The sequence below is a fragment of the Phasianus colchicus genome, chromosome Z, assembly GCF_987193195.1.
Source record: "Phasianus colchicus chromosome Z, bPhaCol1.hap1.1, whole genome shotgun sequence".
NCBI lineage: Eukaryota > Metazoa > Chordata > Aves > Galliformes > Phasianidae > Phasianus > Phasianus colchicus.
The window spans coordinates 68,778,116-68,792,221 of record NC_143476.1 but is presented as its reverse complement, the minus strand read 5'-3'; the positions used below and the strand labels follow the sequence as shown (position 1 = coordinate 68,792,221).

The 14,106-nt window shown below is 51.0% G+C and overlaps 1 protein-coding gene across 2 annotated transcripts; it reads left to right on the top strand.

The window, feature by feature from the left end:
• Positions 1 to 2,057: 2,057 nt before the first annotated feature.
• On the top strand, positions 2,058 to 7,884 carry OTP (orthopedia homeobox). 2 transcript variants are annotated; one of them, XM_031610142.2, is made up of 3 exons: positions 2,058 to 2,094; positions 3,113 to 3,522; positions 7,308 to 7,884. In XM_031610142.2, the coding sequence occupies exons 1-3, from the start codon at positions 2,058 to 2,060 to the stop codon at positions 7,836 to 7,838; spliced, it is 978 nt and encodes a 325-aa protein (XP_031466002.1). In that variant the 3' UTR covers positions 7,839 to 7,884. The 2 variants fall into 2 exon arrangements, with proteins under 2 accessions (XP_031466002.1, XP_089987509.1); XM_090131383.1 differs by lacking the exon at positions 2,058 to 2,094 and having other exon boundaries at positions 3,040 to 3,522.
• The last annotated feature ends 6,222 nt before the right edge of the window (positions 7,885 to 14,106 follow it).

Sequence of the window (14,106 nt, the reverse complement as noted above, 5' to 3'; positions counted from 1 at the left end):
TCTCCTCCAACACCCATTCGACCCCCCCTCCCATCTCCCTACCCTCTCTCCCTCCCTCCACCCCCCCCCCAAAAAAAGAGAAATAAAGCAAAATAAAACAAAAAATCCCGAAACTCCCACCCCACCTCTATCTCTTTCTCTCTGTGTCTCTCCAGCTAAATTGTGGCCCGGCTCCGGGTCTCTCCCTGCTCTCAGCTGCCGTTACCGGGCGCTCAGGTTCATTGCAACAGCCCGACATCTCGAAAGCTGAATTGAATCAACGTAGTCAAAGATTTGAGCGGGGAGGAGGGAGGGAAAGGGGGAGAAGAAAAAAAAAAAAAAAAAAAGGCAGCAAAACTGCCCTAGAGATCGGTCGGCCGGTTCCTTTGTCTCCTCGTTCAGTCGCTGCCGAAACCCCGCACATCTGAGCCGCAAACAAAACCACTCTTGCATCTGTTCGCATGCAGTATTTACAATGTTTTGTGTAAGTCAATCGGACGGAGGAGAAAAAGGCCACTGGCGCTATATTATTTAACACAGACTTCAATGGGCTCCCTTTTTGGTGGAAGCTTTATTTACACTAAATGAATAATCTTAATTGCATCACTTCTGAATTAAAAATCAATGTTAATCAAGTTGGAAGTAGTAAATATCAGTTTTCATTGTGCCTGGGTAAAGGGTATTTTTCTTGTTTTGCAAATAAAAATACAAGTCAAATAACTTTAAAAGGGCATTATGTTCTGCTACAAATACAATTGAAACGGATTGTTTAGGAGCGGATCAGAAATGGTACAGAATTTTGCACTTAATTTCCTCAGTTATCATTTACAATAAGAACCTCTTGGCTTGACAGCCAAGTCTAAACAGTAGTAAATTAGTACAAATTTATACTGATTTTACTCTAATAATCGTAATAAAAGCTTATAGATTTGGCACTAATTACATAAATGCCTAATGATCTTGAAAATTACTCTGGTTAGAAATATATTACTAATCTAAACTTTGTTGTTGGCTGGCTTTGAAAAATCAGAGCATTAGAAATGGTTCGCTTCACTTGTGCAAGGCACTTTAAATTGTTCAAGTAGTTTAACATATTCAAGAGGAAAATAAAAAGCATTTAACTTTATTTACTGCTTTAAATTGAGTTTGCAGGCGAGCCCAACTTGGAAACTTTAACGGCGAAATCCGGGCCCGGGGGCTCCCGCGCCCGGCCGGGAGGGACGCGCTGCGCCCGCCGGGACGCGCACTGCTCGCTCCCTTTTACCGGGGGATGCGGCGCGACGCGCGCCGAGCGCGAGGGGAAGGCGCTGGCCGGGACCCCGCGGTCGGCCGGGCCGCTCGGGGGGCACTCGCGGGACTTTCTCTCCGCCGGGGCTGACCTGAGAGCCGCCGTCCCGCCGTCCCCCCCGCCTCAGCCGTCGGCCCCGCCGCCGCCCCCGGAGCGAGAGGGGCAGCGCCGCCCGGCACGCGCCGCGCGGCCGCCAGCGCGCAGCCAGTTCGCAACAGCCCCGGTGTCGCGGGGGGCTCGGAGCCGCCCCCGGGGAGCCGGAGCTGTTCGGGGCAGAGGGCGCGCTCCGAGAAGGCACGGAAAATAAAAAGAGGGAGAAAAGGAATGGTGGTGAAACTCGATAAATGACGGGTGACCCGGAGCTGGGAGAGGGGTGGCCACCGCGCGCTTGGAGGAGAAGGGAGAAGGGGAGAGGGGGAGGGCGGGCGCGGAGAAGAGCGGAGCGGGGAAGGGAGCGGCGGCGCGGCGCGGGCCGGCGGCGGGAGGCCGGGGCGGCGGCGGGCGGGCGGCGGGCGGGCGGAGCGGGGCGCTCCGGGCGCTGACATTTGCAGGCTGCCCTCCTGATTGGTCCCCGCGCCGAGCTGCTCACGGGTTCATTGAAGTGTTAAGCACCTCCCCGTCTCTCTAAAGGACATTATAATGCAAGAGACCCCCTTTTTAACCACACACCGAATTTTCTTTCATTTAGGCGATCTATATATATCTATATCTTATATCTTATATCTATTTTAAATAACTTAAGGCCGCTAAAATTTGGGGGGGAACAGCCTTCGCCCTGGAGCGGTGCGCGATGCTGTCTCACGCCGACCTCCTGGACGCCCGTCTCGGTGAGTTCCCCGGCGCTCCCCCGCCCCGCGGCGGCTGCACCGGCGGCGGCGAGCGGGGCGGAAGCCGGGGCAGGAAATTGACAATTTGTTCCTTATTTTACCTTAATGCGATCTAAATGGGCTAATTCCTTTAAAAGTAATTGTACTGTATTAAAGTTTAATTTGATTTAACATCGTCTTTAAAAAAAAAAAAGAGGGAGAGAGAGAGGGAGACCTACGGAGTGTGCAGATACACAGCGAGTTGCGGGTCATTTAATCTCTTTTTCCTTGTTTTTTATAAACATACCTGTGCGTTATTATGATTATGATGAGTATTACTATTTTAGAACAGAGGAGTTCGATGGTATTTATGAAGGAGTTCGGGGTGGCCTTTTCCTGCTTTCCTGCTCGCGTTCTTCTCGCCTTTCTTCCTTCAAAAAACAAAACAACAACAAAAAAAAACCCCAAACAAACAAACAAAAAGAAAACCCAAACAAAACAAAAAAAATCTAACCAAAAAAAAAAAACCCTCCAAACAACCCAAATCTCTTTATCCACCTCTTTGTGGCTCTTCATCCGTACGTTTCTTCGGAGAAGAGGAGAGGGGAACGCTGCTCGGCGGCCCCCTCCCGGCTCCTCTGTCGGGCGGTGACGCGGGGCAGCCGCAGCCTCATCTCTTTCTCTCTTTTCTCTCTGCCTCTTTCTTTCTTTTATCAGCTGGGAAAACCCCGAGCCGAGCCCGGCAAAACTTGTCCCCCTCCCCCACGCCCCGCTCCCCTCCCTTCGCCGCGTTAGGGGAGGCCCGGCGGGGAGCTGTTATTTAAGCGTGAAGAGAAGCGGCTCGCCGTAAAGTTTTCTCTCCCCCTCCCCGAGCTGCGGCGGGCCGGGGGCCTTTGCACTGCGCGGGCCGTGGGAGGTGGGGCTGGTAGGGCCGGTGAGGCCGGTTGCTCCTCGCCGCTCCGATGAATGCGAGCGGGGCTGAGGCGGGGGCCGCCCGCCCGGCTGCAGGGCAGTGACCGCGCCTCCGTTGCTTCCGCAGGGATGAAAGATGCGGCCGAGCTGCTGGGACACCGGGAGGCGGTGAAGTGCCGGCTGGGCGTAGGGGGCTCAGATCCGGGCGGACACCCGGGAGACATGGCCCCGAACTCGGACACGGTGGAAGGGACCACCCTGCTGCCGGGAGAGGACATCACCACGGTGGGATCCAATCCCAGCTCCTTGGCCGTCAGCGCCAAAGACGCCGACAAGCAGCAAGGCCAGCAGGGCGGCCAGAACCCCAGCCAGGCGGGACAGCAGCAGGGCCAGCAGAAGCAGAAGCGGCACAGAACCCGCTTCACGCCGGCGCAACTCAACGAGCTGGAGAGGAGCTTCGCCAAGACCCACTACCCGGACATCTTCATGCGGGAGGAGCTGGCCTTGCGCATCGGCCTCACCGAGTCCCGGGTGCAGGTATGTGCGGCCGTCCCCGCGCAGCGCCAGCTCCTGCCAGACCCTTTCCCGGGGCCGCGGGCGATGCCCCGGCTGGCGCCGGGCTCGAGGGCGCGGCCGCGGGGAGTTGGAGTCCCCCAAACCTCAGCCGGGGAAACTGCCCCTGAGCGCAACAATTCGGTCAGAAAGCTCTAGCCAGACTCTCTCACTCCCCGCCCCTTTCCGCTGTCCCCGCAGGAGGGTGGCGGAGACGGCGCGCCGAGGGCCGTCCTCTCGTCCCCTTCACGCCCGCACCCCGGTGGTCCCGAGCGGGACGCGGGCAGAGCGGCCCCTGTCCACGGCCCACGCGTGGGCTCCTGGAGCTCAAAGGAGGACGCGGGAGCCGCAGCCCGAGCGGGGGAAGCCCCGCCGTGGCGAAGGGTCCGCGCTCAGAGGAATCGCGCCGGCTCGGCGTCCCCGCACCCCCCGCGCCGGGGCAGCTGTTCGCGGTGCTGAAAGGAGGGTGCGGAGAGCGGGGTGAAAGGCGTTTGCCAAAAGGCAACTTCGATGAACGCAGAGGTATCCGAAATAGGTTTTTCCTCGGTTAAAATGTCGGGTTCGGCAGGGAGAGCGAGTAACTTCGACACGCAGGGAGCAGTTTCTCTATCGCCCAAAGTAAGCGCAGATACGCACACGCACAGACATACCATTGCACGTAGGCACGTAAGAAATCACTGAAAGCGAATAGAGGAGTTCGGAGAAGGGAGAGACGGATCTCCGCCGGACCGCTCGGCGTGCGCCCCGCGGCCGGGGCTGTGCGAATGCCCGCCCGGCCCTCCTCGAGGCAGCGCAATTCGGGAGCGGAGCGCTCACTGTGGGATGCGCTCTCCCCGCTCAGGGCAGCGTTCCGGGAACTCCGGCTCTCAAAATTCCCGTCGGCAAGCCCCGGCTCCTCTGCCAAATAAAGGCACGCAGCAGAAACCCCTCAGCAGAAACCGTCCCCGCTCCCGAATGTGACAGAAAATGCTCGTCTGCTTCTAGAGAGTAAAACAATTTGACCCGGCCTACGCGGGACTGTAATTAGTTTAAATTAAGAAAGAAATTAGATTCACAAATAAAATATAATTGGACAACTGACTCTATGAAAAAAGAAAACGAGGTCTATTAAACTTTATTGGGTTTCCCAAAGGTTAATGATACCAATTTCAATATTAGGAGTGTGGTAAATGAAGTAAAATATAAAATGGAAATAGTTATTTTCTAACAGCACATCAAAGAAATCCGTAGAAAGAAAGACAAAGTGTTTTAATGGCCTCAGCATAATCTTAAACCAATGATAATAGCTCGAGGCTGCTGATAAAAACAGTTTAATAGGGTGGCAATTTAAATATTTTTTACAATAATGTTCTGTAGTTTAAAAAGTAATCAGATCAACACAACCTTCTTAATTAACACTTCAAGATGATTAACATTATGTAATCTAGTGCAAAATAATTTATGTAAAATGTATTTACTTCACAATCTGCTGTACCACCGCTCCTTGACCAAATTTAAATTAAATAGTAATTGGTTTATGCTCTTATACAAGTACTTTATAGTTTTCTTTATAGTTAACAGATTGCCCACACGTTCCTTGCAGCGTGAGGGCTCCGCATTGATTAAGAAGTGATATAAATAGTTAATTTATAGCGGCTGTATATGTTTTTAAGGGTTTTGGATGCCAGGATAAATTACCTCTTCCCTCGTCTTAGATCTGTATTTAATGTATATGATACATTTAAATAATTATTAGAGCGGCTGGTGCTTAAACGAGAGTCCAATTCCACGTCTGATATTGCTCTGCTTTTCAGGCTGGTGTAATAAAACCATTCTTTTTATAGCATGCCATTATTAGAAACCAATTTCAGAATTATTTATAACCTGGAATGGCTTATTAAGCAGCAATGCGAGAATCATGCAAATTACGCGATCAAATGCAATATAATAAGCATAATCATTAGTCTCTAGCACGGATTAATTAACTTTCAATATTTTATTTACATAAAAACCAAATCAGTGAAATAACTTCTGCACAGTCAGGCTTGCCTTTCAATATTTTATACGAACAAAAATAATGTGCTGTAATTCCATTGACCGTGTCCCCCACAATGGTCCCGTCACCTGCCACATCTTAATAGGGGACAAGCTGAGAGTATTTTCTAGTTTTCTAATGGAATGAGAAATTGCATTTTCTCCCTCTCCCAGCACTATTAAAGTGTAATGAATTCGGCCCAGAGTTCACGGCTGGCTGATCGAAATGAACCTGAGATCTGAGCTTTAATACAGCTCTCCAGATTTCCTACCAAATCTTCACATTAATCATCTGCTGGATTCCAATGAGATCTTCATAAAGCTCTGGCTCCTGAAAAAAAAAAAAACAAAAACAAACAAACAAAAAAAGAAAAAAAAAAAAGAGAGAGAAGGAAAAAAGGGGGAAAAAAAGAAAAAAAAAGACTAAAAAAAAGTGATTTTCTCTCTTTTCTCTTTCTATTTCTAACCCATTTATAGCTGGGGAATTAAACGGGCTATATATTTTGAAATACATTTACAGTATGTCTATATTACTGTAACAGCAGATATCATCAAGGCAGATTTCTACCTCCATTAGATTCTCACTGTCGTATTGATAATTTTCATGTGCTAGCTGCATTTTAAAAGGAGTCCGAAGTTGCCTGGTGCCCGTGGGTAATATATTTCTCGAGTGCCATGTGTGCATTTTCAAAATCTCCCCCAGGTTTTCTCCGTGTTCTCATCTGTCATGCACCAGTTTTCAACTGGAAAACATTCACATTTTAAAAGCATATGCGGTGTGCAGCTATGAGCTGCGGCCATCAGACCTGGTGGAGATTCTTTACAACACCAGTAAACCATGAAACATAAAAGGCTTTGTAGCCGCAATTTAACTATTAACCTAAAACATAATTGAACGTGGTTTTTCGATTATTCCTATAACGTTTAGTTCCTTTACAGTCGCTCGCCCCCGTTAATGGGCGCCGGTGTTTCTCCGTGCAGGTGTACACAGGACGGAACGGCAGGCTCCGGCTGCCGGGGGTGGCAGCGCTCAGCCCCGTTTCAGGCTGGTTGCTCTCTCCCCGTAGCAAACATCCCGGTACCGTCAGGAACGGCGCAGCGTCCTTACGCCGAGCAAAGCGCCGCGTACACCAAAACCACCACTTTTCTTACAAGAAAAGAAAAAAAAAAAGAAAGAAAGAAAGAAAGAAAGAAAGAAAGAGAGAAGGAAAGAAAAAGAGAAGGAAAGGAAGGCGGGGTGCGGCTGGGCCAGGTTCTCTGCCCGCGGGGCCGCCCCGGAGCTTTGCTCGGCGCTCGGCTCTGCCGTCCTGCTCCTACTGAGGGCACAGAGCTCAGCCCTGTGGCATGTTTCATTCGGCATTTTGGCATTATTAGTTTCTCCTTTCTGGGAGGGGAAAGAGCGGGCACGGGCGCGACTCCCCTCGCCTCATCTCTTCCCGAGCGGGGGGCTGCGGGCAGCTCCGTCCCGGGGCGGACACGCGGACCCCCTCGTTGGAAGAAGTTGCGGCAGCTCACGCAGCGCTCGCACGGCGGCTCGTGGGGCCGTAGTCGTGCAGGGGGCCGGCGGAGGCGCGGGAGGGCGAGTGGGCTGACGAAGGGCGGGGGCCGCTCCGGACGGCAGCGCGCCCCGCCGGCCCCTCCCGCAGCGCCCCCTAGCGCCGGGCCGGCAGCGCCCGACGGGGCGGGGTGAGGATGGGTGTCGGGGAGGGCTGGAGGGGGCGGGTGTCGCTAACGGAGCCTGTCGCTGCGGCCCCCAGGTGTGGTTCCAGAACCGCCGGGCCAAGTGGAAGAAGCGCAAGAAGACGACCAACGTCTTCCGCGCCCCGGGCACGCTGCTGCCGACGCCGGGGCTGCCGCAGTTCCCGTCGGCCGCCGCCGCCGCCGCCGCCGCCATGGGCGACAGCCTCTGCTCCTTCCACGCCAACGACACGCGCTGGGCCGCCGCCGCCATGCCCGGGGTGTCGCAGCTGCCGCTGCCGCCGGCGCTGGGCAGGCAGCAGGCCATGGCGCAGTCCTTGTCCCAGTGCAGCCTGGCGGCCGGGCCGCCGCCCAACTCCATGGGGCTCTCCAACAGCCTGGCGGGCTCCAACGGCGCCGGGCTGCAGTCGCACCTCTACCAGCCCGCCTTCCCCGGCATGGTGCCCGCCTCGCTGCCCGGCCCCAGCAACGTGACGGGGTCTCCTCAGCTCTGCAGCTCCCCGGACAGCAGCGACGTGTGGCGGGGAACCAGCATCGCCTCCCTCCGCCGCAAAGCACTAGAGCACACAGTCTCCATGAGCTTCACCTAATGGCCGCCGCCCCGCGCCGCCGCCGCCGCCTCGCCCCGCGCCCCCGCTTCGCCCGCCCCAGACCCCGGTCCCGACCCCGAACCCGACCCCGGTCCCCACCACCCCCGTCCCGGCCCCCGCCCCGACGGGCCCCCGCCTGCCCCCACCTGACTTACCAGGGAGTCGACTCAGGATCTGAAATCAGACGCCACCGGACTGGTTTGTGGGCCGAGACCCCCTCAGCCCTCCCCGCGTCCCCCCCCGCCCCACCCGCCCCCCGACGGCCGCCTCTCTCCAGCTGCCAGGGGCACCCCCGGCCCTGCCTCCCGCCCGACCCCCGCTGCGACCCGCCGCCTGTCCGCGCGGCCCTGCGAAGAAATGCGATTTGGTTTTGGTTTCGGTTTATTTCTCAAGAGTAGCGACCCCCGCCCGCCCCGTCCTCGGCGAAGGCAGCGCCATCGGGGCACGGGCGAGCGGGCGCGCAGAGCGGCAGGAGAGCGCCCGAGGGAAATCAAATCCATTTCGAAAAAGCATTTACAAACGAAAGAGAGAGAAAAGGGGATAAAAAAAAAACATAATCTTTTCTTTTGTTTTTGTAAACGTAAAAAAAAAAAAGAACGCGCGTTGAAAAAAAAAAAAAAAAAAAAAAAAGCAAGAGCACTTCCCTTTTTCGGACCTTTGATTTCGTGACGGTTTAGTTGCCAATCTGCCCCACGTTTATTTATGCATTTATTTACGTTCCTGCTGCTATTGTCCCTCCTGCATCTTCCGCTGCCGCCGGCGGAGGCGCCCGCCGCGGCCGCGGCCCCCGCCCCGCCCGGGTCGGCCCCGCGGTCCGCCCGCCTGCATGTGCCGGTCACCCCGCCGCAGGGCAGGGCCGCTGGAGGAATGAGCAAACAATGTGAAATAGGATGTTTTGTGTAGATGAAGCATTCTTGTTACATGCTGGTCGATTTGTGCTATGTTTTAACTTATTGTCTGTGCTAATTTATTGAATTTTGCGTTTCTTAATAAATGTTTGAGCTAATATAAAGCATATCATTTGACCTTTCCTGACGAATTTATATCAAGTTAATGTAAACGGATAAATAAAATCATTTTCGGTATGTGATACGAAGGATTCAGTGTGGCGTGTGAGATACGAGTGGTGTCGTGAACTGCAGGCAAAAAGGAAAAAGAAAAAAAACCAAGATTTCTTGCTTTCGGGTTCACAGATTCCCTTGTCATACGTGTGGGAACGGTTTGCTTGCTTGAATTTTGCATCAAAGCGTGTCATTTATCACGATTTTAATACTTCATGATTAATAAACTTTTGTTAATCTTTCTGCGTAATTGGCCTTTCCGCTGCCAGGAAGGAGAAGCTCCGTTGCAGCGTGGGGCGAAGGCGCAGCGGGGCCGGGAGATGTGGGCCTGGGCTGCAGCACGGAGAAGTGCTCTGTGTCCCAGTGCTACCCCGAAAAGAGCGCACGGCTGCCGGAGGTGTGAGCCCGTGAAACCCCTCAGATCGGTCCTGTGCAAAGTTTGACGCAGTGTGTGTGTGGGGGGGGGGGGGAAGAGGAGGGAGGGAGGGAGGGATAAAGAACTTTGCCAAGCAACTCACAACCCGTTTTTCTTTCTGCTTTTCTTCCCTCCTCTTTTCATTTTGTGCGCTGAGATCTCTTCCCCTTGTACATCAATTACACACTCCTTAATTACGCACCTGAGAGTGCCCAGCTCTGTAGGCACCCGCAGAAGGGTCCTTGCCTGCTCCAAAGTGCATATTACACACGCATATTTACTTTAAAAGAGAAATAAAAGGAGGATAAATTACTGAAGCTCCAGGCCAGCAGTGAGCCTGACGGGGGTCACCTGGGGAAGCAGCTCTATGCCCTTTGGCAGGAGCCTTGGTGCCAAAACAGCCTGTGTTCCACCCTATGAGTGGAAAGGGGTGTTCCTGCCTCCAGCTCCCACCTCCCCAGCCCAGCCTTGGGCTGTGCCCGGCTGCACTGAATCAGAAATCTGGGGTCAGCCCTCCAGATCGGTGCGCAAAGGAGAGTGGGGGGGTCCTGGGCCTGCCCTCCTGCATGCCACTTTTTTCCAGTTGGGGGACAGGTGGGCGCCTGCTTTAGCATGGGGAATGCAGATCTCACCCTGCTTCTCCCAAATGTATGGAGGGTTGTTTACAGGCATGTAATTTTTACAGCTGCCCTATATCGCTGTAAGCAAGACAGCTTTATGATGTAGGAGTGCAGTAAAGTGCAGTATGGAAGATCTTAAAAAAAATACTTTTTAATGGAAGAGAAAAATGCTTTCTCTGGTGGGGGGCAGAGGATTGAGACACAACACACAACATCCAGCTCTTGACTCCGAACATCACAGCCTATGAAGACACCCTGCAAAGGCCCTCTGTTTAATTCTCTCTCCCAAAACATCCATTATTTCCTCCATATTCTAATGAAACTGTTGTCCTGGTTATGGGCAAAGCTTTCTGATCCCACCCAACTTTGATACAACATTTGTTTCCATGGCAATAGATCTTAGTATTCCAAGTGTTGGAGATTTTTGAAATATACATACCCTCAGCACCAGCTGAAGCTGTGCAACATACAGCATCTAAGCCGACATTCTCATGTTTGATGTTGACAAAAGGAAGGGAATCTGAGGTTTCACCTGTATGTATACATCATAACTTGTGTGCGAACAAACTTCTTACAGAACCTCACCTTCACTGATGTTAAAATAAATAAAAAAAATTAAGAAACAGTGGCTTGTTCTTTCTAACAACAAGAGCAGCTCAGCTTCATTCACATAAAATGATCAAAATAAATGAGAGAAATCCGTGTAAATCGAGAGGAGACATTTACGTGGAATAACAATTAGCCTATTACTGACTAAGTAGCTAACGTCAGGCACTGGGGCTGCTGCAAACCAGGCTTATTTGCTTACCCGAAGGTGTGTTTCTGCTCTGAGTGACTTCACTCAGCTTGTAAATCGGCTCTGATTTAAGTTTATGTGTATGGATTCGTTTCTACACCAGCACATATCCACACAGGTTTACTTCCCTCTAAACACAGCATCACCTCTGGAGTATAAGGAATATACATAAAGATAATGTCACCGAACCTTTCATTTGCTCTCTTGATGAAATGTTCTCACACTCTCCCTTTCCTGTCTCCCTCCCCTCAAATCCCCCTGGAAGGCTGTGCCCGCTCCTACCCTCCGCTGGAGATTGCATTTGCCGAGCAGCTATTAACATCGGAAGAAAGTTTGTGCAAGGCAGGAGATCGTATGGCACTGCGGTACAGATTACATTATTGTGCTAGCAGCAATGATCCCTGCTCCTAGAAATGAAAATGCAGTTTAATTTGTGTTGTGGTCTTTAAATTTTCATTTTGCAGAATAAAAATCTCCGAACATGAAAATGTATCTTACAGTAATGGAGGTATGGCAGTTAACCTGTCAGTTGAAAGTATGTAACCTTCCTTTTCTCCTTTTCATGACAAAGGTAATCTCATCTGAGGGCATTTATGTGAAGAAATAACAGCATGGCATGGTGAAACCGCTGGCTCATTAATCCTGGCATCCACTTCCTGCAGGGTTTCTTGATTAGTTAGATTCATTCATCGGGTATTTCGGAGTTTTTGATTTCTCACCGCTGGCTAGGTTCACTGAGTTCAGGCTAAATTGAGCCAGAAGCAATGTTTATTAGTAATTTTGTAATACAGACTGCCCTAATAATTCAGTACAAATATCTCATCTGAAATACATCCATTCACCCTAACACCTAATGCAGTTTGCAGCTGTGTTCAGAGGGAACGAAGAGAACACAAGTGATTGGGCATGTATTTTCTAAATTATTAATATGAGAGCTAATAGAGAACTCCTCTTCATTTCCAATGCTGGAATTAAGGAGCCTTTCCTGGAAGCAGGCCCTGGCACTGGGGGACCCCTCCTGCCTGCCAGCACTGTGTGGGCCTGGGCCATGTGCCCTGTGCAGCCCTGCAGAGATGGCCCAGGGAGAACAAAAGGATTCTGGCTTCTCTCTGCTCTATGATACAAACGTGGGGAAGAAATAGGAAGGCCAGGCACAGGCCACACGCAGGCACCCGGCTGCAGCTGGTTCCACGCAGCTCATCCATAGGTGGGAGCCAGGGCCCGCACGCCAGCCTGGCCCCATAGCCACACACGGAGTAGCCAAACCTGTGGGCATGACAGCCAGCAGCCCTGGATGGGCTCAGGGAAGCGGGATTTGCCCCACGTGCACAGCACCCTCAGGATCTTTTCGAGTACCACTCCCTGCTAAGAGGAAGATCAAGGTGGGCAGAAAGGAGGAAGCAGGAACAGCACTGTTTTAATTTTTTATCTCATCACGATGAGACCCGTCGGTAGTAGGGGATTGTCTTTGATTAGCCATCATTCTTTGATTTGGATGGAGCTCAGCGAGCACATTAGAGGCCACGCGAGGCCCTGTGTGAGATTTACTTCTGCTCCTCGGAGAAAAAACAGCAGGAGGGTGTCTCTCCTTTCATCCTTCTCACAGTCAGGGCTCGCACACAGATGAGCCCGCCTTTGTCTTCCACCTGGGATGCTGTATAATGGTATGGGTGAGAGGTCGCCGCTCTTATTTGCCAATAAATTGTGCCTGCTACAGCATCTCCCGAGACCATGCTCGAGGCTCAAAAACTCTGCCTCACTTTCTGCATCTCTCATCAGTGCTCATGCTTAAAAGCGTTTTTCCAGAGCTAAAATTATGCTGTTACGAGCTTTTGAAACCCATCGGAGGAGACTCTGGAGGAAGGAACCCAGAGGCGTTTGGGCAGGATTCGCTACTCAAAGTTACACAACTGTGCTGTAGAGATCCTCACCCTCCTGCAGAGGTCAGAGGGAAGATGCAGAATATGCTTAACAGGCTGCCTGCAAGGGTGACACTCTCTGTGACCCCCATACGAGGTTTGTGCCTCGGAGTATGAAGTTTGATTAGCCTCTCCTGCAGCACTGGAAGCATCTTGGTAGTGACCCAAAAAGTACTTGGGGAAAAAAACAAACCACAGACTTTCTTTCACTGACCTCCCGCTACAGTGAATTTCATAAGCTGACGATGCACCCTGTAAGGACACATTTCTTTTTTACTGGTTTCAATTTATTGCCCTTTAATATAATTTAAGTGGCAGCTATGATTCCCTGTAGATCCTTTACAAGCCTGTAAAGTTTATTTTTTTTTCCTAACTTTTTAAAGAACATTTCAGGATGACTACATGCACCCTCCCCTACTTTTGTTATTTAATGATTAGGAGAATATACCCCCCTTTTTCAAGCCATAAACATTATTTTGTAGCAAAATCCTTGTGCACTGATGTTGAGTGTATTTTTGAGCTGAGGCAAAGCTTGATTTGACTATAACAGGGTGACTCCCTGTGCTGCAATTTCCAGAGGATTTGGCTGTGCTGCAGTCACGCTCAGTGCAAGCCTGTGGTAAGAGCTGGGTGAACAGAAGGTAAGATTGGGGAAGGGCGCTTAGCACTGTCCAGCTGAATCTCACTGTGGTCCAGGCTGCTGCTTGGTGATGTTTGCTGTCCTCAAAAGTCAGGATAAGCTTGAGGACACAGCAGGAGGGAGGGGGCTCTCACTGCAGCAGTGTTGCCCGGCTTACAGGCTGATATGATGAGATGACCAATGAAATGACCAATGAATTCAGATTTAAAAACAAAACCGAGTATAAAAAGGTATTTCAGCAGCTCTGCAGCCACAAAATGTCACTAGAAATTAACCAGCTTTGCTCTTTCAACTGAAGACAAAATGAGAAGTCTACAGAAGGTCAGACGTATAAAAATGCATTGAGATGAACAGGGAAGGATATTAAATTACTAAATAAAGAATTATATTTAATGCAGTTGGTAGCTATAATCTTTGTGTTATAAGCAATAATTAACACCCGCAATTGTATTCACTGTCAGTCTGTATTCTTATCTCCAGGTATCAATAGCAAATAAATGGATGATACTTTATTCTTTACATTTTGATTATTTTAAGAAATATCTGAGATAATTTCACTGTATTTTACAGTACTGTCACTTTGCCCTTTCTGCTTTAACTTTTTTGCAATTTTAAGCCCAGGTTTGCCATAAAGTGTGGCTGAATAGAACACTACAAGGGTTAGAAATGCTCCTGGGCTCTAAGGGATCCCGCCTTGATGCTGACAGCTACAAGGAGATGCTTTATAATGGATGAAGGCCCCCCTGTTATTAGCTGATTGCCTGGCCTTTCCTAGTATCTCACATTAGAAACTGTTGCATCTGACTCTATTTATGTC